This window comes from Capra hircus, chromosome 10 (genome assembly GCF_001704415.2).
Source record: "Capra hircus breed San Clemente chromosome 10, ASM170441v1, whole genome shotgun sequence".
NCBI lineage: Eukaryota > Metazoa > Chordata > Mammalia > Artiodactyla > Bovidae > Capra > Capra hircus.
In genome coordinates, this window is record NC_030817.1 from 87,068,984 (window position 1) to 87,093,811 (window position 24,828).

General features: G+C 38.9%; 1 protein-coding gene and 1 non-coding gene across 2 annotated transcripts in view; one reads left to right on the plus strand and one right to left on the minus strand.

Annotated features, from left to right (window-relative positions):
* IQCH (IQ motif containing H) overlaps nucleotides 1-23,171 on the minus strand; it is a 145,464-nt gene extending 122,293 nt beyond the window's left edge. Inside the window, exons 1-3 of the mRNA XM_018053786.1 lie at nucleotides 23,054-23,171; nucleotides 8,530-8,609; nucleotides 6,455-6,493 (exon numbers count right to left, since the gene is read on the minus strand). Of these exons, the coding sequence (XP_017909275.1) occupies nucleotides 6,455-6,493; nucleotides 8,530-8,609; nucleotides 23,054-23,171 (237 nt within the window). The remainder of the gene's footprint in view (nucleotides 1-6,454; nucleotides 6,494-8,529; nucleotides 8,610-23,053) is intronic.
* On the plus strand, nucleotides 9,610-9,700 carry TRNAY-GUA. The gene is given in 2 exon segments: nucleotides 9,610-9,646; nucleotides 9,665-9,700. It is a non-coding gene; the product is annotated as a tRNA-Tyr (tRNA).

Consider the following 24,828-nt stretch of genomic DNA (forward strand, 5'->3'; position numbering starts at 1 on the left):
ATTTCTAGTTTTCTGAGAAAAAAAAACACATTATCATTTTCTCTATAGGTAAAGGAAAAAGAGCAAGCCTTGAGAAGGCCCTCTATCATCACCAAAGTAAAGTCTGACATGACAATTTTCTTGAGGAAAAATGTGTGTACAGCAAGTCCGTTGATCACAGATCGCTAAACACTTGCAGAATTCTTATAATACCTCATCTTGTCACGCTCTCTATACCTACATATATTGGACAGTCCAAAAGGTTCGTTCAGTTTTTTTTCCATAAGATGGCTCTAGTAGAACTTAGTTGTCCTTAACTTCATTAGAAACTATTTTGTTAGAATGTATTGTGACAGCTGTCATATCAAGTGCATTTAAAAAAAAAATCAAAATGGGTTAATTTTCTTTCTTCATTTTTTTAAAAAAGAAAATTTGGCTGTGTTGGGTCTTCGTTGCTGCGCACGGGCTTTCTCTACTTGTGAGTGGGGGCTATTCTCTAGCTGCGAGGTGTGCGGGCTTCTGGTTGCGGTGGCTCCTCTTGTTGCAGAGCACAGGGTCTAGGCACGTGGGCTCAGCAGTTGTGACTTGAGTGCTCTCGAGTGCGGGCCCAGTAGTTGTGGTGCATGGGCTTTGTTTTTCGGCAGCATATAGGATCTTCCCAGACCAGGGACTGAACCGTTGTCCTCTGCATTGCAAGGTGGATTCTTAAACTCTGGACCACCAGGGAAGCCCCCAAATTGGTGAATTCTTTATATGGCCATTTTAATATTGAAGATGGAAGAAAAAAGACATTGTGGCATATTATGCTTTATTATTTCAAGAAAGGTAAAAATGCATCTGAAGTGCAAAAAAAAAAAAAAAAAGATTTGTGCAGTGAATGAAGAAGGTGCTGGGACTATGGAATGTGTCAAAAGTGGTTTGTGAAGTTCCATGCTAGAGATTTCTCCCTGGCCAATGCTCCACAATTGGTCAGATGAGTTGAAGTTGATAGTGATCAAACTGAACATTAATTGAGAACAATCAACATTATGCCAGGCAGGAGATGGCTGACATACTCAAAATATCCAAATCAAGCATTGAGAATCATTTGCACCAGCTTGCGTACGTTATTGCCTTGATGTTTGTGTTACACACAAGGGGGGAAAAAAACCTTCTTGACTGTATTTCCAAATGCAATTCTCTACTTAAATGTAACAAAAACATTCCATTTTTAAACAAATTGTGATGGGCGATGAAAAAAATGTATGCTATACAATAATGGGGAACAGAAGAGATCATGGGGCAAGCAAAATGAACCAACAACAACCATACCAAAGGCCAGTCTTCATCCAAAGAAGGTGATGTTGTGTATGTGGTGGAATTGGAAGGGAGTCAGTCCTCTATTATAAGCTCCTTCTGGAACACCAAATGGTTAATTCCAACAAGAACTGCTCCCAAGTAGGCCAAGTGAAAGCAGCATTCAGTGAAAAGCATCTGGAATTAATCAACAGAAAACGTATAACTTTCCATCAGGATAATGTAAAACCATGTTTCTTTGATGACCAGGCGAAAACTGTTACAGCTTGGCTGGGAAGTTCTGAACATCCACCATATTCACCAGACATTGCATCTTTGGATTTCCATTTATTTTGGTCTTTACAGAATTCTCTTAATGGAAAAAATTTCAAATTCCTGGAAGACTGTAAAAGGTATCTGGAACAGTTTTTTGCTCAAATGGAACAAACTATTGGGAAGATGGAATTATGAAGTTGCCTGGAAAATGGCAGAAGGTAGTGGAACAAAAGAGCAAATATGTTGTTCAATAAAGTTTTGGGTGAAAATTAAAGATGTGTCTTTTACTTAAAAATCAGAGGAAATTTTTGGCCAATCCAATATATTCTACTTTATTTTAATTCATAGCATTTGCCACTACCTCACATATTAAAATAAACAACTTTCCTTTTCCCTTATTAGAATACAAATCCCAAGAAGGCAGAAACTTGATTTGTTTTGTTCACTGCTATATTCCTAGTGCCTAGTACCCTGTCTGACCCACTGTGAAGGGTCAATAGAGAATCTCTGAATGAATGAATGAGTGAATAGTAAAATTTAAACTCAACGCCACTTGGGCTAGGTTTATAGCTCAACGCTGTTCTATGATCACACAAATTATTTGTAAACTCATAGCTTCAGGTTTGGAGCACTAATAGAAAGTTTGGTTATTTGTATCTGAAAATGTCTGTATCCTTTGACCAAGGAGTTCTATTATTGGAGAAGTCTCTTCAGAGTCCCTTGGACTGCAGGGAGATTCAACCAGTCCATCCTAAACGAAATCAGTCCTGAAGATTCATTGGAAGGACTGACACTGAAGCTGAAGCTCCAATACTTTGATCAATCTGATGCAAAGAACTGACTCATTGGAAAAGATGCTGATGCTGGGAAAGACTGAAGGTAGGAGGAGAAGGGGATGACAGAGGATGAGATGGTTGGATGGCATCACTGACTCGATGGACAGGAGTTTGAGTAAACTCCGGGAGTTGGTGATGACAGGCAAGCCTGCCGTGCTGCAGTCCATGGGGTCTCAAAGAGTCGAACACGACTGAGCGACTGAACTGACTGACAAATATTTATGCACAAATTTGAAAGATGTTCATGGCAGTTTTATTTATAACAGAAAACTGGAAGCTTTTTATTTATTAATAACTTTCAGTTCAGTTCAGTCACTCAGTTGTGTCCAACTCTTTGCGACCCCACGAATTGCAGCACGCCAGGCCTCCCTGTCCATCACCAACTTCCGGAGTTCACTCACACTCACGTCCATCGAGTCAGTGATGCCATCCAGCCATCTCATCCTCTGTCGTCCCCTTCTCCTCCTGCCCCCAATCCCTCCCAGCATCAGAGTCTTTTCCAATGAGTCAACTCTTCACATGAGGTGGCCAAAGTACTGGAGTTTCAGCTTTAGCATCATTTCCTCCAAAGAAATCCCAGGGCTGATCTCCTTCAGAATGGACTGGTTGGATCTCGTTGCAGTCCAAGGGACTCTCAAGAGTCTTCTCCAACACCACAGTTCAAAAGCATCAATTCTTCGGCGCTCAGCCTTCTTCACAGTCCAACTCTCACATCCATACATGACCACTGGAAAAACCATAGCCTTGACTAGACGGACCTTAGTCGGCAAAGTAATGTCTCTGCTTTTGAATATGCTATCTAGGTTGGTCATAACTTTTCTTCTAAGGAGTAAGCGTCTTTTAATTTCATGGCTGCAGTCACCACCTGCAGTGATTTGGAGCCCCAAAAATTAAAGTCTGACACTGTTTCCACTGTTTCCCCATCTATTTCCCTTTAATACTTATCAATAATTTGACATTTATAATTTAATGTCAAACAATCAGGTAATGGCTTCTGCCTTTCTCCTTTTCCTAGGGCCATCAGGGTGAGTGTCATAGGGGATGTGGAAACTGCTTAGAAACAATGACCTGGTCTAATATCCTCTTTATACAGATAGGGGAAAGGAGACTGCAGGCCAGTCACATGCTCAACGTCACATGTGTTGCTTGGTTAAAATAGTTCAGCTACAGTGTAACATATAGTTTTCTAACAAGAGGATTAAGCACATGTGATGGGAAAATACTAAAGACAGTAGCAATATTGACTAAGAGAACTAAGACCCTGCATTTGATATTACAGTGTTGCCATTCAAACCTAATCTTTCTATACCAAAGGATATTTTACAATAGAGTGTATGGCTTAAGAAATAGGATTTCCTTTTTCTATATGTTTTCCTTTAGTTTGGAAAAAGTCTCTAGATTACAGAAAAGTATAGAGAATAATAAAAACATCTATCATGGACATACATTAATCTTTTGTCTTCTTCGACATATAAATATTACATATTTTGTCACATAAATATGTCATACATACATATATATATATATATATATATATATATCTCCATGACTGATAAACTCTTGAGAGTAAACTAAGAAAATCCAGTATCCTTAAATCAGGAGGACCTCCATGAGGATGAATTATGTTGTTCTGTGAAGTCCTACTGTTAGATAATACAGATTACATATAATAGAGATATATGAGATATATACATATATACACACATATATATATGAAGCAAAGAAGACAAAAAATATATATTAAAATTTTTAATATTTAAAATGCAGTACATTTTATACATTTATAATTATATCATACATTAAAATATATTTAATTATATATGTTTAAATAACAGAAACAAAACATTAGGGACAACTGAAGTCCTCTCTATATTTCATTTTAGCTCATTCCTCTCCCTCCACCATTCTCAGAAGCAAACACACTCATGTATTTAACTTGGACTCTTATGTCCCATAAATGTATTTCTTTGCTTGCTTTATCTATATAGGTAGATTTTTAAAATTAAAATATTAATTAAAATTAAGTGGATCTTAACACTAGAGATGTTCCTAGTTGTTAAAATAATAAAAAGATTTATTTGTTGAGAGAGGCAGTTTTAGAAACTTCAAACCTTTGAACTAGATTCCTTTCTTATTTTTTATTTTTTTGATTTCTTGAAATAACTACTACAAACTCTACTATGGTCTATTATTTTATTCCTTGGATCCTTATACTGAACTTGATTGACTCAAACTTATCATTCAACCAAATGTATTGATACTTAGTTAAATGATCTAGGAGATAGAAAAGGCTGCTGAATTCAGAGCCAATAAAAGCAGACCTGAGCACAGAGGTGACAATCATTGTCCTGATACCGAAGGAAATAAAAAGACCCCAGAAACTGGACATATACATGTATGATACTGAATAGAGAACACTTTAAAATTACATTAGGGAGGCAAAGATATGTCTTTTAGAAAGATTTCCATCAAAAATTATTGAGATTTTTAAAAATGTCTAATGTTCGGAGCTCTAGGCAGTCATGCAGTTCATTCCGGCTCTGCCACTTGTTGGATGACCTTCACTTCCCTGTATGTAGGTCCTCCCAGTATAATGGGAGTAATAATAGTACCTACTGCATAGAGTTGTTGTAAAAATGAAGTGAGATGTTCCTTGTAAAAAGTTCAGTGCCTGGCACAGATAAGGTACACATGCATGTTAGCTGCTGGTAGTAAAAGTAGTAGTAATAGTATCTGGAAACCAGTCCATGGGGAAAAGTTCATAACCTGGTATGGGGACAGGACACAAACTCTGGAGCCTCTGCACCTCTTTACCAGCTGTGTGGGCCTGGGGGCAATGACAGTACAGAGGTTTCTCCAGGCTGCTACAAGCATTCAGTTGGTATGGAAAATACTTAGTGCATGTTTTAAGAACACAATCAATATGAGCTGTTAGAAATATTCCAGATAGAGAATGCCTTAGTATTCTTAAAGCACATCCTAATTTTAAGGTGCAGAAGCAAGCTCACAGTTTCCTCACAGCAGGAAGTAAAGGGAAGTTAGGGGATTGGATTGAATTGATTAGTTTGTCCGGGAGCATGTTCTGTCTAGGTTCAGAACAACTATATGCTGGCTGTCACTGCTGTAAATAGAGCCCTGTCTGCTCTCAGCTCTGCAGGAGTATGAAGAGACCCAAAGCGTGAACTCTTTTTCACTGAGAAGGGGTGACTAAACTCCCTCTGACTTACCTTCTGGTAAGGTCACCAAGAGAAGGAGGCCTGGAAGATGCTCTTAAAAATAGACTAGTGAATTGTGAAATAAGTACTTTATCACTCCAAAGTACTTCCACACATGATAACACCTCTAATCCTCACAGCCACCCTAGAGAAAGGAGGTATCATCCCCATTTCTCAGAGGAGGAAAGTGGTATATGGAGAACTGAAGTGCCTTGCTCAAAGTTCCTCTGTTAGTAAGAGGAAAATCTGGTTCTCTCTTGCTCTGCTCCTTACTAACTGAATGTTCGGAACTTCTCTTACGCACACATGACCCTATGGAATGTTCCTTGCTGGCATGTACTTTTCTCTGTGGGGACTGTTTTATTTTTCCAACTTTTTGGTTTCCTTGTTTCTTTTGGTCAGCCTAACTCTAAATCCCACACCCTTACCTGTTACATCATAGATGCAGAGTGCAGTGCACATGTGTACGAACATATACACACACCCCTGTGCGCGTGTGTAAGCACGTGCTGGAGAACAACTGGAGTCTGCTTCTTGTATTTTATTATTTTTAAGTGTATTTTTAAAAGACAAAAAGCTTTGATAGAGGTCAAAGACTGATGTGATTCAGAAAAATTTGAGTATGCTAAATCACTTTTTTGGACTGCAGCCTGAGAAATGATTCAGTCCCAAAAGGGAGGGGGGACTGTTTTTCATTTTAAACGAACCATATTTTCTGAAAACATGATTTAATTTCTTTTATAAAAGAAGAGGGAAACAACTTTTGTTGGTCTCCAGCTGTCAAACCCGCCTCCCATACTTCTGCCCTGAAGCGAAAGGAAGGGACATCAGGTGACAGACCCCAAATCTCAACTAGTCACAGAAATTACAGACCTTCTTATCATGATATCCTCTTGACTTTCTGCCTTTCCACTACAATGAAGAACAGACACAGTTTAAATCAAAATGACTCTCATGGGTAATTTTACAAAGCAAATAGAAGGCACAGGGTCTCCCCCTCCCCCCACTTCCCCAGCTTTCCCTGCTGGGCCAGCCTGTTCCCTCTTTCCAGGCAGGCAGGAGCTAATAATTAGAAAGACCTTCCCCACCCCCAGACAGTGATGCGCTGCTTGCCAACAGCCCTGTTTGCTTTGAAGAAAGAGTTTGACAAAATAAATACTAAAAACGACCAACTATAATCAGATGCCAAGTTCCATTTTCAGGAAAGGGCTTATCTATGTGGCACCTCACTGCCCGGTGGTGGGGACTGATCCAAGCTCTGTTCTGGGTTTATCATGAGGCCAGGCCTATCACAGTCTTCCTCTTAGCCTTTCAACTTCCACGCTAGGACACTTTCCACAGAGACTATGAATAATTTCATTTACCATTAAAGAGTCAATTCAGAAATGTAGCAACTCGGGACTATTAGGAAAATCTTTAGATATTACTGCTTTTAGCACTAGGGGAAAGCTTGGTGAAGTCAGTAGACAGGAAATTAAAGGCAGGGTTAATCAGCACTCAGGAAATGTCATTATTTACAAAAAAAAAAAATTTTTTTTTTGAGGTGTTCCGCTCACTGGATAAAACTTAGTCATATTTACATTACCTGTAGCTCTGTTACCTATAAACTGTGGAGCCTGAGAGTGCCAACACGGTGAGAAGCAAAACAGGTGTGCCCGCCTGTTCCCATTATGCACGTTAGCCCATGGCCTTGCACACACAGCCTGTTAAACAGCTGAGATAGAAACAATGATGGTGCAGGCCAAACACTAGCCTGAAGGCCTGTCTGTTTTGGGATTTGGCCATTTACATTGAATTTTTTTTTTAACCCACATTTTTCACGAAACACAAATATTTGCCATGGCAACTGGGGTGTCACATGACATACTGCTACATAAACAGCTTGGAAATCTCTTAAGGAGACACAGCCCACCCGTGCTACAAATACAGTGAAAACATCTTGAGGAACACTTGGATGTTAAAAGACAAGGTCTACAAAGAACAGGTAACAGTTGACTATGTAGACACAGTGGGATTAATTTCTTCTGTGTCATTTATCAATTCTGCTTTCATTTTTTTTTTTTAAATGGGAGCAGCTGTAAACATGACCCCATAGGGTAAGCCCAGAAAAAAAGAAAAAAGAAAAACACTGCCAGCTGTCTCCTTCTATGCTGAAAAGTTTCAATTATCACAAGTCTGTCTGTGGCTCCTAAACATAAGAAAGCAAGCTATAAAAGTCCAGCACCTTTAAACCAGGAGAATCTCCACTGGGATGAGCATTGTACTCTGAGGTCCCAAGGTCAGAGAATAGAGTCCCTTTCCCTTCCGCATTAAGATATCTGTCTAAAACTGGGGAACTTGTTCTATTATCCTATGCTTAACGATAAAGGAAACTTCACAATAACATGCTTCCCTGGTGGCTCAGACGGTAAAGAATCTGCCTGTAATGCAGGAGACCTGGGTTCAATCTCTGGGTTGGGAAGGTCCCCTGGAGGAGGGCATGGCAACAAACTCCAGTATTCTTGCTTGGAGAATCTTCATGGACTGAGGAGCCTGGCGGGCTACAATCCATGGGGTCTCAGAGTCGGACATGACTGAGTTACTAAGCACAGTACTTATAGCACACAGCACACAATAATATACCCCATGGAACACAAATTTGTATATAAAGCTTTGTATTCCGGACTCCTGGGCCCTTGACCAGATAGCAGTAGAGATGAACTGAGTCAGATAGTCTAGAAACAATGGAACATGACTGAATTTTTTAGATCCTACTGATATTGTCATGGTAGAGTTTACTTGCAGAACAATCTTCCCTTTTAAAATCAAATGCATCCCAGCAGCAGCAGAAATAATATTTAGTTTTATGAGAAACATACAACTCTATAACATGCGCATATTACCAAAAATCTCACTGAGGATATTGTAAATTAGAACAATTTTATTTTATTAGTTAGGAGTATGAATACCTTTGATCTCTGTCTCTTGAGAGAGACAGGCTTCATTTCCTCTGGAATTGACTCTGTTCTCTGGGGTGCAGCAAACGGGGCTGTGGACAGAGGTGAAGAAGCGTTACCTCTTCCAAAAAGAGAGACTGATTCATTGGGTTGATGCTGTTGGGTTTGCACCTTAAAAGTCAGCTGGCTCTGTCACCGATTCACTGTTCACTACCAGTCATTCTTGTATCAATTCAATGAAACATTTGTGATCATTGGCTTCAAAAGGAAAGCAAAGAGCATGGAAGAGCCACAGTTCCATCAGAATATAAGGTCAACTCCCCTATGCAAACTTATTAGAGAAAGAGGCACATTTTTAAAGAAAGCAATTTGGAAAGTTATCTTTGTCTTATAAAATGTTTCACTCTAAGATTTCTTTTAATAGCTGTATTCCCAAGTTCGGTCTAAAGGTACAGGATGGTTGGGTTAGTCGCTAAGTCGTGTCCGACTCTTGTGACCCCATAGCCTGCCAGTTTCCTCTGTCCATGGGATTCTCCAGGCAAGAATACTGGAATGGGTTGCCATTTCCTTTTCCAGTAACTATATATAGGATGGACTATTGTAATGTATAATCATTTAAAAAGACAATTCTAAAGAATATAAGAGGCTTGGGGTAAATAAAGCAAGTGAGAAACACAAGTAAATATTGTTTTTGGAATAAATCTATAAGCAACAACTTTTGGAGAACACATCTGGTCCATAGTGGAGGTAAGCCTACATGCTAGATAATGCTTGTAAGAGAAATCGAATCTCTCCTGTTGCCTGGCAGGCAACTATATATACCTCTCTATACCATGCTTTCTCTAATTGCACGTGCTAGGGTCTCAGCAAAGACAGCTGCCTTTACAAAACAGCTCAAATATGACATTCTCAGGAGAGAAAAATCCTTACACTGCTCTTTTTAAGAAAGAGAACAAACAATTTATTTACATAGTTAATTGAGTCAAAGAAGTGAGGCTTCTTTCTACTCATTTCCTTAGTCCACCCCTTTTCTGTCAGTTCTCTAACAACAATCTTAGAAAGAATTAACAGGTACTCTTCAAATGTCAGCACCCTTTGATAGCTCAGCTGGTAGAGCAGAGGACTGTAAAGGTGATAAGCTGCTGTCATCCTTAGGTCGCTGGTTTGATTCCAGCTCAAAGGAGGTAATAAACTTTGGCTTCCCTGATAGCTCAGGTAAAGAATCCACCTGCAATGCAGGAGACCCTGGTTTGATTCCTGGGTTGGGAAGATCCCCTGGAGAAGGGATAGGCTACCCACTCCAGTATTCTGGCCTAGAGAATTTCATAGTGTTGCAGAGTCGGACACGACTGAGCAACTTTCACTTTCTTTAAATACAGCATATCCATATACAGTGTAGAATTCCACTTTGAGCACTCGGTTCTCTCACACTGCCTCAAGTAGGCTGCAGGGAATGTCTGCAGCCATCTCCTAAAAAGTAGCAAGAATTCCACTGTCTGAGCACTAGAGATCACCTCCACAGAAGACTTTGCATTGGACAAACCCTATTTTACCACCTTTCTGGTTTTTCTGCTTCCAGCAATCCTCCTATACTGTGAGACTGCCCACCACCTTCCCCAAGGTTAGGCAATTGGCCATACAACTGGCTATACAATGGATTCTGCATCACAGATTCAACCAATTTCTATCCACGGTTGGCTGAATCCACAGACACAGAACCCAGAAATAAATAGGGCCAACTGCGCAATGCCATTTTATAGAAGACACTTGAGCATCTGCAGATTTTGGTATCCATGGCAGGTCCTGGAACCAAAAATCCCCTGTGGACTCAGAGGGACGACTGTAGTGTGTGAAGACACCATTTTCATCCTACAAGTTTTTGCCTTGACTTCTGTGCTCTCCCACCCAGTTTCCACTTGAACTTGGCTCACTAACTTTGAAGGTCAGTTCACACTGAATACTGAGGATAGTATGAATTCAGATTCACCCATAAAGCCTGTTTTTCCTATTATCTGCAACTTCAGTATACTTTTTGTTTAACTTTCAGGTTCCTGCAGACAAATGAGACTTATTGCTAAACTACCATGATGAAACAAAATAGTAGTTGTGCAGTGGGCATAATTTTTAAAGGAATTTATTAAATTAAATTTATTAATTCCTTTTTAAAGGAATTTATTGAAATTTCACTGAAATTTGGTAGGATAAAGATATGATTGCAATTTCACATGGATAATCCATGGTTAATGGTTATCTCTAAAAAAATTTTTGGAGGTTTTTCTTTGTTACCTGCAGAAATACTATCATTAAATTTATAACTTCATGTGGCCTTGAACTTTATGGGATACATGCATTTGATGAATGTCTGCATCCTAAGACACTGCCTATTCTGCTACTCAGTTTCCATTCTGAAAAATCTGTAGGGTAAATTTAGCCTCAATGTCGGGGGAAAAAAAATCTTGTATTTCTGGAAATATTTGTATGATTCTTATGGTAGCAATTTATTGTTATGTGCTTCCCAAGAAGCCATCTCACTTTTTTCCTTGCTAATTTTAGAACCTCAACTTTTTTTCAGGGTATCAACATCCCCAGCTTCTAGGGTTTCCAGATTTAGGAAAACAATTTTTTTTAAAGGGTATGCAGTTAAATTTAAACTGTAGATAAACAACAAGTAATATTTTAAGTGAGCCCCAGATATTAAATATATTTCAAAGAACAGAATTTCATGAATGGATTAGACCAAGCATAATCAATAATACTAAGTATTTCATTTATGGTCCCAATCCTAATACTAATCCTAATCTTATACTTGCACATTCACTTTCAGCCTTTCTTGTCTTTAACCGTGGCCGTGTGACCAGTGAGAAGTGAAGGGAGGCCCGTTCAAGGGCTTCTGAGAAGAGACTGGTGCTACTATTTCCCCCTCTTCCTGCCTGGAATGAGCATGTTAAGGCACAAATCTGCAGGAGTCATTTTAGAGCTGTGAGGTGGATGAATGAAAGCTAAAGAAGGTAAAGCGGAAAGAGAGTTGTTACAACGCTGTGTATAAGCACCATCATCGCTAGTTTCCCTACTTCCTGATTCCTTACGAGACAAATGAACTCACTGTTTAAGCCCTGCTAGATAGGGTTTCTGATAGTTGCAGTCACATACATGCCTGATGGGTACCCTTCCCTCCTGCTCCTTCGCTCCATACCACACTTCCTCTTGTTGCACGTGCTAGGGTCTCAGGGACAATGTCCAACAGTGACGGCAGTAAGACTGAGGGCAGCAGTGGTCATCCTTGAACTGTCTCTGCTTTTAATGAAGAAATACCAACAGAATACTTCTAAAGCCTCCCTACTAAGAACACTGTTTGCTTTGGGCTTTTGGTTGAAGACAACAATCAAGTTCACAAAATTCTCTTCTACTTCTTTTCTGCCAGAAGATTTTCTCTTATTATTAATGTTGAATTGTGTTTTACGATTTTTAAACTTTGATGTGTATTAAGATGATCATAGAGTTTTTTCTTTATTAATCTGTTAATGTGCTGAACTATATTGTTCGATTTTTCTAATGTTGAATCTGCCACATATCCATCCTTGATTATGATGAACGTAAAAACATACTGCTACCTTTTTATTTTCGGACGATACTTGCTTTACAGTGTTGTGGCGGTCTCTACCATAATCGATATGAATCGGGCTTTTATGCTGGTTGTACATACTCCCTCCCTCTCGAGTCCCCCTCCCCCCACATTTCACTCTTCTAGGCTGTCACGGAGCACCAGGCTGGGCTCCCTATGTTACACAGCAGTTTCCTGCTGGTTATATATTTTACACGTTATAGTCATACTGCTAACCTGTATTTAGAATGTTATTTTTTATGTTCCTAAGATTGATTTAGACATTTTTTCTTGCACTGTCCTCATCTAGTTTTGGTACCAAAGTTATAGTAGCTTCATAAAATCAGCTGGCAAGCTCACCTTCTTTTGTTTCACTATGGCATTTAATATAAGAATTACCTGATCTTTAAAACTGGTAAAGCTTGCCTATAAAAGACCTGAGGCCTTCTTTGTTTGCTATGTTTGTGTGTGTGTGTGTGTGCAAGTATGCACATGTCCATCTGTAAGACAGATATTGTTACCTACCAAGTCAAATTTTCTAATGGTATTGTTTTCTTTAAGTTTCCTATTTTTTTTTCCTTGAATTAACTTAAGTAATTTAGATTTTTCTAGGAAAATTTTCATTTTTTTAAAATGTATTGACATTGTTATCATATTATTTTTAAATGTCTATCTGCAGTTTCTGCATTTTTTCATTTTCATATTATTTATTTGTTCCTTCTATTTTTTAAAATTATAGCCTTATTGAAGGATAATTGAAAAAAGAAATTATAAGATATTTAAAGTGTACATTGTGATGATAAATATACATATATATATATATATAATACATAGCAGAAACTCATGCAACTTAACAGCAAAAAACCAAATAACTCTAATTTTTAAATGAGCAAAGGACCTGAATAGACATTTTTCCACTCACTGAGGCAAAGCTCACCAGGCTACTAAATCCAAAGGAAAACATAGGAAAGGAAAAATTTAGGACAACCTTACCCCTGAACAATGGTAAACAGAATATTAGCAAATGAAATCCAGCAATGCATACACAGGATGATATAGTGTAGCTAATTTGGCTTATTTCTCAAGGGCATAGAGAATTAACAGGGGTATCAGGGGAATCAGCTAAAACAGATTTAAATGAGAACCAGAGTCTTACAATATCCACAATGTCAAAGTTTCTATTGAGGATCACTCACCATACCAAGAACCAGGAACTGAATGAAAAAAGACAAGGAATAGATACCAACACTGAGAGGACAGAAAGCTTAAATTACCCGACAAAAATTTTAAAGCAACCATCATAAAAATGATCCACAAGCAATTACAGAAATACATGAAACAAATGAAATAATATAAAATCTCAGCAAAGAAATAGAAAGTCTCCACAAAGAAAACAGAATATGTAAGAGGGAACCAAAGTGAATTTTTAATTCTGTTAAAGTACACATAACAAGGAATTCCCTGGTGTTTCAGTGGTTAGGATTTGGTGGTTTCACTGCCATGGCCTGGGTTCAATCCATGGTCCAGGAACTAAAATCCCACAGCTGTGCAGTGCAGCAAAAAAAAAAAAAAAAAAAACCACACATTTATCATCTTAACCATTTTTAAGTGTACATTTTTTTTAACAAATTGAAATTTTGGAACAGAAAAATACAGTCATCTAAATACAAAATTCAGTGGATGGCTCAACAGCAGAATGTAGAGGACAGGTAAATCAGTGAACTAGAAGACAGAAAAATAGAAATTACCCAATCTGAACAATGGAGAGAAAAGAGACGGGGTGGGGCAGGGAAATGAACAGAGCCTCAAGGACCTGTGGGATTCTACCAAGAGATCTAACATTTGTATCATGTAGCCTATAAAGAGAGGCAATAGAGGGCAAAGCTGAAAAAAAAAAAAATGTACTCAAAAAAATAATGGCTGAAAACCTCCCAAATTTGGCAAAACACACAACTCTATAGAAGGTGAGCCAATCCCAAGATAAAACCAAAGAAATCCACGTTAAGATATGGTCAAGACTTCATAAAAACTAAAGACAGAGAAAAATCTTGGAAACAGGAGAAAAAAAGCAACACCTTACCTACCTACAGCAGAAAAAAAAAAAGGACAGTGGATTTCTCAACAGAAACCATGGAAGAGAAAGGAAGTGGCACAAAGTTTTTTTAAATGCTGTAAGAAAAGCACTGTCAACCCAGAATCCTAAAGCTAGTGAAAATATCCTTTAGGAAATAAAGGAGAAATCAAGACAGTCTAAGATGAAGAAATATGAAGATAATTTATCACTAGTACCCTGATCCTCAGTTCAGTTCAATCGCTCAGTCGTGGCCGATTCTTTGTGACCCCATGGACTGCAGCATGCCAGGCCACCCTGTCCATCACCAACCCTGGAACTTGCTCAAACTCATGTCTATCGAGTCAGTGATGCCATCCAACCATCTCATCCTCTGTCGTCCCCTTCTCCTTCTGCCTTCACGTTTTCCCAACATCAGGGTCTTTTCAAATGAGTCAGTTCTTCTCATCATGTGGCCAAAGTATTGGAGTTTCAGCTGCAACATCAGTCCTTCCAATGAACATTCATGAGTGATTTCCTTTCGGATGGACTGTTTGGATCTCCTTGCGGTCCAAGGGACTTTCAAGAGTCTTCTCCAACATCACAGTTCAAAAGTGTCAACTCTTGGGTGCTCAGCTTTCTTATAGTCCAACTCTCACATCTGCGTATGACTACTGGAAAAACCACAGCTTTGACTAGTTGGACTTTTGTCAGCAGAGTAATGTCTCTGTGTTTTAACAGGTTGTCTAGCTTGGTCATAACTTTTCTTTAAAGGAGTAAGCATCTTTTAATTTCATGGCTGCAGTAACCATCTGCAGTGATTTCGGAACACAAAAAAATAATGTCACTGTTTCCACTGTTTACCCATCTATTTGCCATGAAGTGATGGGACCAGATACCATGATCTTAGTTTTCTGAATGTTGAGCTTTAAGCCAACTTTTTCACTCTCCTCTTTCACTTTCATCAAGAGGCTCTTTAGTTCTTCTTCACTTTCTGCCATAAGGGTGGTGTCATCTGCACACCTGAGGTTATTAATATTTCTCCCAGCAATCTTGATTCCAGCTTGTGCTTCGTCCAGCCCAGCGTTTCTCATGATGTACTCTGCATATAAGTTAAATAAGCAGGATGACAATATACAGCCTTGACATACTGCTTTCCCTATTTAGAACCAGTCTGTTGTTCCATGTCCAGTTCTAACTGTTGCTTCCTGACCTGCATACAGATTTCTCAAGAGGAAGGCAGGTCAGGTGGTCTGATACTCCTATCTCTGTAAGAATTTTCCAGAGTTTGTTGTGGTCCACACAAAAGCTTTGACATAGTCAATAAAGCAAAAATATATGTATTCCTGGAACTCTCTTGCTTTTTTGTTGATCCAGCGGATGTTGGGAATTTGATCTCTGGTTCCTCTGCCTTTTCTAAATCCAGCTTGATCTGGAAGTTCACGGTTCACATACTGTTGAAGCCTGGCTTCAACAATCTGGGTCGTGAAGATCGTTTTTGTATAGTTCTTCTGTGTATTCTTGCCACCTCTTCTTAATATCTTCTGCTTCTGTTAGGTCCATATCATTTCTGTCCTTTATTGTGCCCATCTTTGCATGAAATGTTCCCTTAGTATCTCTAATTTTCTTGAAGATATCTTTAGACTTTCCCATTCTATTGTTTTCCTCTATTTCTTTACAATGCTTGCTCAGGAAGGCCTTCTTATCTCTCCTTGCTATTCTTTGGAACTCTGCATTCAGATGGGTATATCTTTCCTTTTCTCCTTTGCCTTTTGCTTCTCTTCTTTTCACAGCTATTTTAAGGCCTCCTCAGACAACCATTTTGCCTTTTTTGCATTTCTTTTCCTTGGGGATGGACTTGCTCCCTGTCTCCTGTACAATGTTACAAACCTCTGTCCACAGTTCACTAAGCACTCTGTCTATCAGATCTAATCCCTTGAATCTATTTCTCACTTCCACTGTATAATCACAAGGGATCTGATTCGGTTATACCTGAATGGTCTAGTGGTTTTCCCTACCTACTTCAATTTAAGTCTGAATTTGGCAATAAGGAGTTCATGATCTGAGCCACAGTCAGCTCCCAGTCTTGTTTTTGCTGACTGTATAGGACTTCTCCATCTTTAGCTGCAAAGAATATAATCAATCTGATTTCGGTGTTGACCATCTGGTGATGTCCATGTGTAGCGTCTTCTCTTGTGTTGTTGGAAGAGAGTGTTTGCTATGACCAGTGTGTTCTCTTGGTAAAATTCTGTTAGCCTTTGCCCTGCTTCATTTTATACTCCAAGGCCAAATTTGCCTGTTACTCCAAGTATTTCTTGATTCCGTACTTTTGCGTTCCAGCCCCTATAATGAAAAGGACATCTTTTTTGTGTGTTAGTTCTAGAAGGTCTTGTAGGTCTTCATAGAACCGTTCAACTTCAGCTTCTTCAGTATTACTGGTTGGGGCATAGACTTGGATTACTGTGATATTGAATGGTTAGCCTTAGAAACGAACAGAGATCATTCTGTTGTTTTTGAGATTGCATCCAAGTACTGCATTTTGGACTCTTTTGCTGACTATGACGGCTAATCCATTTCTTCTAAGGGATTCCTGCCCACAGTAGTAGATGTAATGGTCATCTGAATTAAATTCACCCATTCCAGTCCATTTTAGTTTGCTGATTCCTGAAGTGTCTATGTTCACTCTTGACATCTCCTGTTTGACCACTTTCAATTTGCCTTGATTCATGGACCTAACATTCCAGGTTCCTATGCAATATTACTCTTAAGGAGCAATATTGTTTACTCAGACCTTAAACAGTGGCTACATACTCTAAATAGATTGAAAATGATTAAAGAAAGAATTTTGGAACATCTGAAAAGAAGAAAACACAGTAAAGCAAAAATATGGGTAAAAACATTGGACTTCCTTTTTCTTCTTGAGTTTTATAAGTTATATTTGATGTTTGAAATAGAAATCATAACACTGTCTGATGTAGCTCTAAATGTATGTGGAGGAAATAAGCATGCAACTACCATGAGATCCACCAATTATGCTCCTGGGAATTTGTCCTAAAGAAATGACAATGCAGGTTCATATAAAAAGCTGTACACAAAGGTTTACAGCAACTTTATTCATAGTCACCAAAAGCTGGAAACAACCCATACATCCTTTAACAGGTGAACAGTTTAACAGTTGTGGTAGTCTCATACTGTGGGTTACTAGTCAGCAACAAAAAGGAATAAACTACTGATACAAGCAACAACCTGGATTAAATCTTCAAAGAGTTATGTTGAGTGAAAAAGACAATTCCAAAAGGTTACATACTGTAAGAGTCCATTTATCTAACATATTTGAAATGATAAAATTCCTGAAATAGAGAACAGATTAGTTGTTGCCAGGGTTTAAAGGAGTGGGGGGTGGAGGGACGTGCCTGTGGCTATTAGCGGATAACACGAGGAATCCATGAGCTAGAGGAAATGTTCTATATCTTCGCTGTATCAATATTTCAGTTGTCATATTGTACTGTAGTTTGGCAATATGCTACTACGGGGAAACTGAGTTAAGCGTGCAAAGGATCTGCCTATATTATTACTTACAATTGCATGTGAATCTACAATTATCTCAAAATCAAAAGTTCAGTTAAAAACAGGACTTTCCTGGTGGTCCACTGGTAAAGAATCCACCTGCCAATACAAAGGACACCAGTTTGATCCCTAATCTGGGAAGATTCCACATACTGCAGGGCAACTAAGCCCGTGTGCCGCAACTACTGAGCCTGTGTCCACAACTACTGAAGCACGTGCCTTCCAGAACCTCTGCTCTGCCTCAAGAGAAGCCACCACAGTGAGAAGCCAGTGCATTGCAACTAAAGAAAGCCCTCACACAGCAGAAAAGACTCAGCAGAGCCAAACTTTTAAAAAAATTAATAAATTTAAAATTTTAGTTAAAAACAAAGACACCAGTAAGATAATGAAATGCCAAGCCACAGAGTAGAAAAAATTTTTCATAATATCAGTTCAGTTCAGTTTAGTCGCTCAGTCGTGTCCAACTCTTTGTGATCCCATGGACTGCAGCACGCCAGGCCTCCCTGTCCGTCACGAACTCCCGGAGTTTACTGAAACTCATGCCCATTGAGTCGGTGATGCCATCCAACCATCTCATCCTCTGTCGACCCTTCTCCTTCTGCCTTCAGTCTTTCCCAGCATCAGGGTCTCTTTCCAATGAATCAGCTATTCTCATCAGGTGGCCAAATTATTGGAGTTTCAGCTTCAACATCAGTCCTTTCAATGCATATTCAGGACTGATTTCCTTTAGGATGGACTGGTAGGATCTCCTTGCAGTCCAAGGTACTCTAAAGTCTTCTCCAACACCACAGTTCAAAAGCATCACTTCTTCGGCACTCAACTTTCTTCACAGTCCAACTCTCACATCCACACATGACCACTGGAAAAACCATAGCTTTGAAGTCAGACTTTTGTTGGCAAAGTAATGTCTCTGCTTTTTAAAATGTTGTCTAGGTTGTTTATAACTTTTCTTCCAAGGAGTATGTGTTTTTTAATTTCATGGCTGCAGTCAACATCTGCAGTAATTCTGGAGCCCAAAAAATAAAGTCTGACACTGTTTCCACCTTTTCCCCATCTATTTCTCATGAAGTGATCAACTGGATCTTCGTTTTCTGAATGTTGAGCTTTAAGCCAACGTTTTCACTCTCCACTTTCATCAAGAGGCTCTTTAGTTCTTCATCACTTTCTGCCATAAGAGTAGTGTCATCTGCATATCTGTGGTTATTAGATTCCAGCTTGTGTTTCATCCAGCCGAGCATTTCTCATGATGTACTCTGCATAAAAGTTAAATAAGCAGGGTGACAATATACAGCCTTGACGTATTCTTTTTCCTGTTTGGAACCAGTCTGTTGTTCTATGTCCAGTTCTAACTGTTGCTTCCTGACCTGCATACAGAATTCTCAAGAGGCAGGTCAGGTAGTCTGGTATTCCCATCTCTCTCAGAATTTTCCACAGTTTATTGTGATCCACACAGTCAAAGGCTTTGGCATAGTCAATAAAGCAGAAATAGATGTTTTTCTGCAACTCTCTTGCTTTTTTTTTGATCCAACGGATGTTGGCAATTTGATGTCTGGTTTCTCTGCCTTTTCTAAAACCAGCTTGAACATCTGGAAGTTCACGGTTCACATATTGCTGAAGCCTGACTTGGAGAATTTTGAGCATTACTTTACTAGCGTGTGCTGCTGGTGCTGCTGCTGCTAAGTTGCTTCAGTCATGTCCGACTCTGTGCAACCCCATAGACAGCCCATCAGGCTCGCCCGTCGCTGGGATTCTCCAGGTAAGAACACTGGAGCAGGCTGCCATTTCCTTCTCCAATGCAGGAAAGGAAAGTGAAAGTGAACTCACTCAGTTGTGTCCGACTAGCATGTGAGATGAGTGCAATTTTGTGGTAGTTTGAGCATTCTTTGGCATTGCCTTTCTTTGGGATTAGAATGAAAACTGACCTTTTCCAGTCCTGTGGCCACTGCTGAGTTTTCCAAATTTGCTGGCATATTGATTACAGCCCTTTCACAGAATTATCTTTGAGGATTTGAAATAGCTCAACTGGAATTCCATCACTTCTACTAGCTTTGTTCGCAGTGATGCTTCCTAAGGCTCACTTGACTTCACATTCCAGGATGTCTGGCTCTAGGTGAGTGATCACACCATCGTGATTACCTGGGTCGTGAAGATCTTTTTTGTACACTTCTTCTGTGTATTCTTGCCACCTCTTCTTAATATCTTCTGCTTCTGTTAGGTCCATATCATTTCTGTCTTATATTGAGCCCATCTTTGCATGAAATGTTCCCTCGGTATCTCTAATTTTCTTGAAGAGATCTCTAGTCTTTCCCATTCTGCTGTTTTCCTCTATTTCTTTGCACTGATCACTGAGGAAGGCTTTCTTAGCTCTCCTTGCTATTCTTTGGAACTCTGCATTCAAATGGGTGTATCTTTCCTTTTCTCCTTTGCTTTTTGCTTCTCTTCTTTTCACAGCTATTTTAAGGCCTCCTCAGACAGCCATTTTGCCTTTTTTGCATTTCTTTTCCTTGGGGATGGACTTGCTCCCTGTCTCCTGTACAATGTCACAAACCTCTGCCCATAGTTCATCAAGCACTCTGCTTATCAGATCTAATCCCCTGAATCTATTTCTCACTTCCACTGTATAATTGTTAGGGATTTGATTTTGGTCATACCTGAATGGTCTAGTGGTTTTCCCTACTTCAATTTAAGTCTGAATTTGGCAATAAGGAGTTCATGATCTGAGCCACAGTCAGCTCCCAGTCTTGTTTTTGCTGACTGTATAGGACTTCTCCATCTTTAGCTGCAAAGAATATAATCAATCTGATTTCGGTGTTGACCAACTGGTGATGTCCATGTGTAGCATCTTCTCTTGTGTTGTTGGAAGAGAATGTTTGCTATGACCAGTGCTTTCTCTTGGGAAAACTCTACTAGCCTTTGCCCTGCTTCATTCCGTATTCCAAGGCCAAATTTGCCTGTTACTCCAGGTGTTTCTTGACTTCCTATTTTTGCATTCCAGTCCCCTATAACTGATAACAGATTAGAATCCAGGATACATGCATAATACTATAAATAACCAAGAAAAACAACCCATTTAAAAAAATGTTGAAGTTTCAAGTCAGTTTACAGAAGAAGATACTCAAATGAGCAATACACATATCAAAAAAAATGCCACAAACTCTTTAACTTTATTGGTCATTAGGGAAATAGAAATCAAACCCACAAAGATATACCACAACAATCTTCAGGGTGGCAAAGCAATAAACAAAGAAAAGAAAATATCAAGTGTTGACAAAGATATATATCATTTGGAATTATCATATACTGCTAGTAAGAAAATAAATCAGTATAAACACCTTGCAAAGCCATCTGGTGTTATCTGCTAAATCTGAGCATATGTTTACCCCATGCCTCAGCAATTCTTTTTAATATGTATCCAAGAGCAGGGTGTATATATATTTACATTAAAAGACATATACAAGAATGTTCATAGTGGTATTACCCCTAATAGCTCTATGGTATAAACCACTAAAATTCCCATCAACAGTAGAATGGATACAAAATTGGGGTATGTTCATCCATATTCATTCATACATATTCATCCCTGATGCCTCTCTTTTCCTCACTCCTATCTGTCAGCCACTCTTCATTTCTCTCAGTCATTCCTCATGGCTCTACCTCTAAAATAAAATATAATGTGAATTTGTTTACTTCTCCTCATATCCACTGATACCATCCTCCTTAAATTCACCATCATTTCTCACCTGGTTTACTAAAACAGTCTTTTAACTAGTCTTCTTGGTTCTACTCATGTTCCTGTATGACTCATTATCTGTAAAGCACTCATCATGGTCTTATTAAGATATAAATCAGATCACCTCATCCTCCTGTTTAAACTTTTCAGTGATTTCTCACTGTAATTAGGATTGAATCCAATTCCTCATCATGATTTGAAAGGATGCCTTGCTGGTTCTGCTACAGTGTAAGGCTTTTAAAAAGAGAGATCTTAAGACATACTAAATGGCTTAAACAAATTAAGAGTTTATTTCTCTTTCACACAAAGGTTGAAAGGAAGAGTCCTAGGTAGGCAGGGTATCTTGGCCAGACTGAACCTGGAGTTCCATTTTTGACTCCAAAGTGCTTGCCCATCATATATATCTTCATCCCAGCTAGTCAGAGATAGAAAAATGAAAAGAAGAAACCATGCCCAGAAGTTTCCCTTTCCCCTTCTGCTTACATTCTCACTGTCCAGAACCTGGAAGGAAGTTTCCAAGTTCAGCTAGCTGAAAGGAAGACTAGAAATATCTCTGGTCAAGCTGACATGTGCCCACCCATGACTCAATTACTGTGGAAGTAGGGAAGAATCAACCTTGAAGACAACTCGTGGTCTCTGTTCTACCCTACATCATCCAGTCTTCTCTACCTCTCCAACATTATCTCTTCCTTCTCTTGGCCTTCCAGCCCCATTAGCATTCTTGCTTACTCCCTCCTTAATCCCCTTGGCCATTATGCCAGTTCTGTCCTACATCTGAAATACTCTTCCCTAGATCTTTACATGACTGGTTCCTTCTCATCATTTGGATCTCAACATCTTCCAAGATACATTCCCTGACCCTTCCCTCCCAAACAAAGTAATCACTTCATTTTATCATTCTCAGTCCATGTTATTTTATTTCTAGCACTTGTCCTTAGCTTAAATTCTCATTTACTTGCCTGATTATTATCTATATCTTCTACTAGAATGTAAGCACCACAAGAATACATATGATTGACTTATTTTCTCTGTCAGATCCCCAACTACCTTGGATAAAGCAAGCATTCAACAAATACTTGTTGAGCAGATGAATTTATTAGCCAAAACCCCTCATTTTATAACTGACAAAGCTGAGGCCCTGAGAAAGAAAGTGACTTGCCTGAGGTTCTGCAACCACTTAGTAGATACTTAGGTGGGTGCTTTTTTCCTATTCTGGCCAGCCTCCTCTTTGAAGTCTTCTATTGTTTCACCTCTCAGTTATCATTCTGAATACTCACAATACTAGACTTTAACATCCATTTGGTTTTTAGTGTGTAATGCTATGTATTGTTATTAATTTTTTTATTATATCTGTCTTATTTTCCCAACCAAGCTGCAAATCCCTTAAAAATACCAACTTTCTCACACATAGAAAACACAGGCCCTAAGTAGGTATTTCACAAAAAGACTAAAGTTGCTTTATTCAGTAAACTGCAACTCAGAACCATTACAAGTTTAAGTCTGTCCTATTACTGAAGATAAAAGTTGGATACTAGAAGAGTAGCTTTTGGTAATTTCTGTCTATCCCCAACTAAGAAGCGTGTCTTACCGGTAGCCAAAATCTTACGTCCTTCATGAAACCGATGCAGAGGAGCCGCTCTGGGTATAATAGGTGGATTCTGAAAGGTAATTTTTGCTGCTGGTGGAATCAATCCTCGTTCTATCATACTTAAAACCCCTAAAAAGGAAGGTTAGAGGAATATGAGTTTAATTTCAAGGACTTCCACAAAGTCTGAACTCTATAAATTTCACAAATGTTAACTTTCTCTATTGATTACTTTATTTGTGAGAGTACATTTAGTGCCTCAATCCTTTGCATGAAAAAATAGCCATAGTATGTGTCCTATCTATTTTTCTAACAACTGAAGGAAAAAAGATGGCATTTCTAATAGTGGTATTTTGAAATAAACTTGTACTATGGTAATTTCAAGATAGAAATATACTTCCAATGCAAACAAAAACTTCTTTATACATCATGGCATTTTCTTTTTTTTTTTTTTGTTCCTAATTTTTTTTTTATACTTTAAATTTTAATTTTTACTTTATTTCACTTTACAATACTGTATTGGTTTTGCCATACATTGACATGAATCCACCACGGGTGTACATGTGATCTAATATTGGTATTCTTTTTAAAATTCAGAGAAATCAGGTACACAGTCCATAATTAAGGAGATCTTTGGTTCTGAAAGAAAGAAAATCTATGTGCTTGAAATCGTATTTCTGTTGTTATAATGAGTTACATTTTATTTTTTTTTAAAGAGTTCCTTTTAGACATTTCTCATATTACCAAAAGACGTGAATGCCCAAATAGATTGTTTTAGTGTAACTGGGCAACATGGGTAGTATTACTGCAACTAATTTACAATTCCTAGATCTCATCAGTTCAGTTCAGTTCAGTCACTCAGTCATGTCCAACTCTTTGCGACCCCATGAATCGCAGCACGCCAGGCCTCCCTGTCCATCACCAGCTCCCGGGGTTCACCCAAACTCATGTGCATCGAGTCAGTGATGCCATCCAGCCATCTCATCCTCTTGTCATCCCCATCTCCTCCTGCCCCCAATCCCTCCCAGCATCAGAGGCTTTTCCAATGAGTCAACCTTTTGCATCAGATGGCCAAAGTATTGGAGTTTCAGCCTCAGCCTCAGTCCTTCCAATGAACACCCAGGACTGGTCTCCTTTAGGATGGACTGGTTGGATCTCCTTGCACTCCAAGGGACTCTCAAGAGTCTTCTCCAGCACCACAGTTCAAAAGCATCAATTCTTCAGCACTCAGCTTTCTTCACAGTCCAACTCTCACATCCATACATGACCACTGGAAAAACCATAGCCTTGACTAGACGGACCTTTGTTGGCAAAGCAATATCTCTGCTATCTAGGTTGATCATAACTTTCCTTCCAAGGAGTAAGCGTCTTTTAATTTCATGGCTGAAATCACTATCTGCAGTGATTTTGGAGCCCCCCAAAATAAAGTCTGACCCTGTTTCTACTGTTTCCCCATCTATTTCCCATGAAGTGATGGGACCAGATGCCATGATCTTAGTTTTCTGAATGTTGAGCTTTAAGCCAACTTTTTCACTCTCCTCTTTCACTTTTATCATTGAATGCCTATGTATCTGTAATTCAGAAAGGTCTTTATTTCTCATTATGAATGTAGAATGTTTATTGTCTCCAGGTGGTATTAATAGATCAGATGGTAAAATCTCAAAGGAACTCTGTTCTGATTGACTTACATAGAGAAATGAGCACTTACAGGAACTGAATATTCCTAAAATCCCCAGAAAATAAGGACATTGAACTTCTACTACTTTAGATGAGCTCCT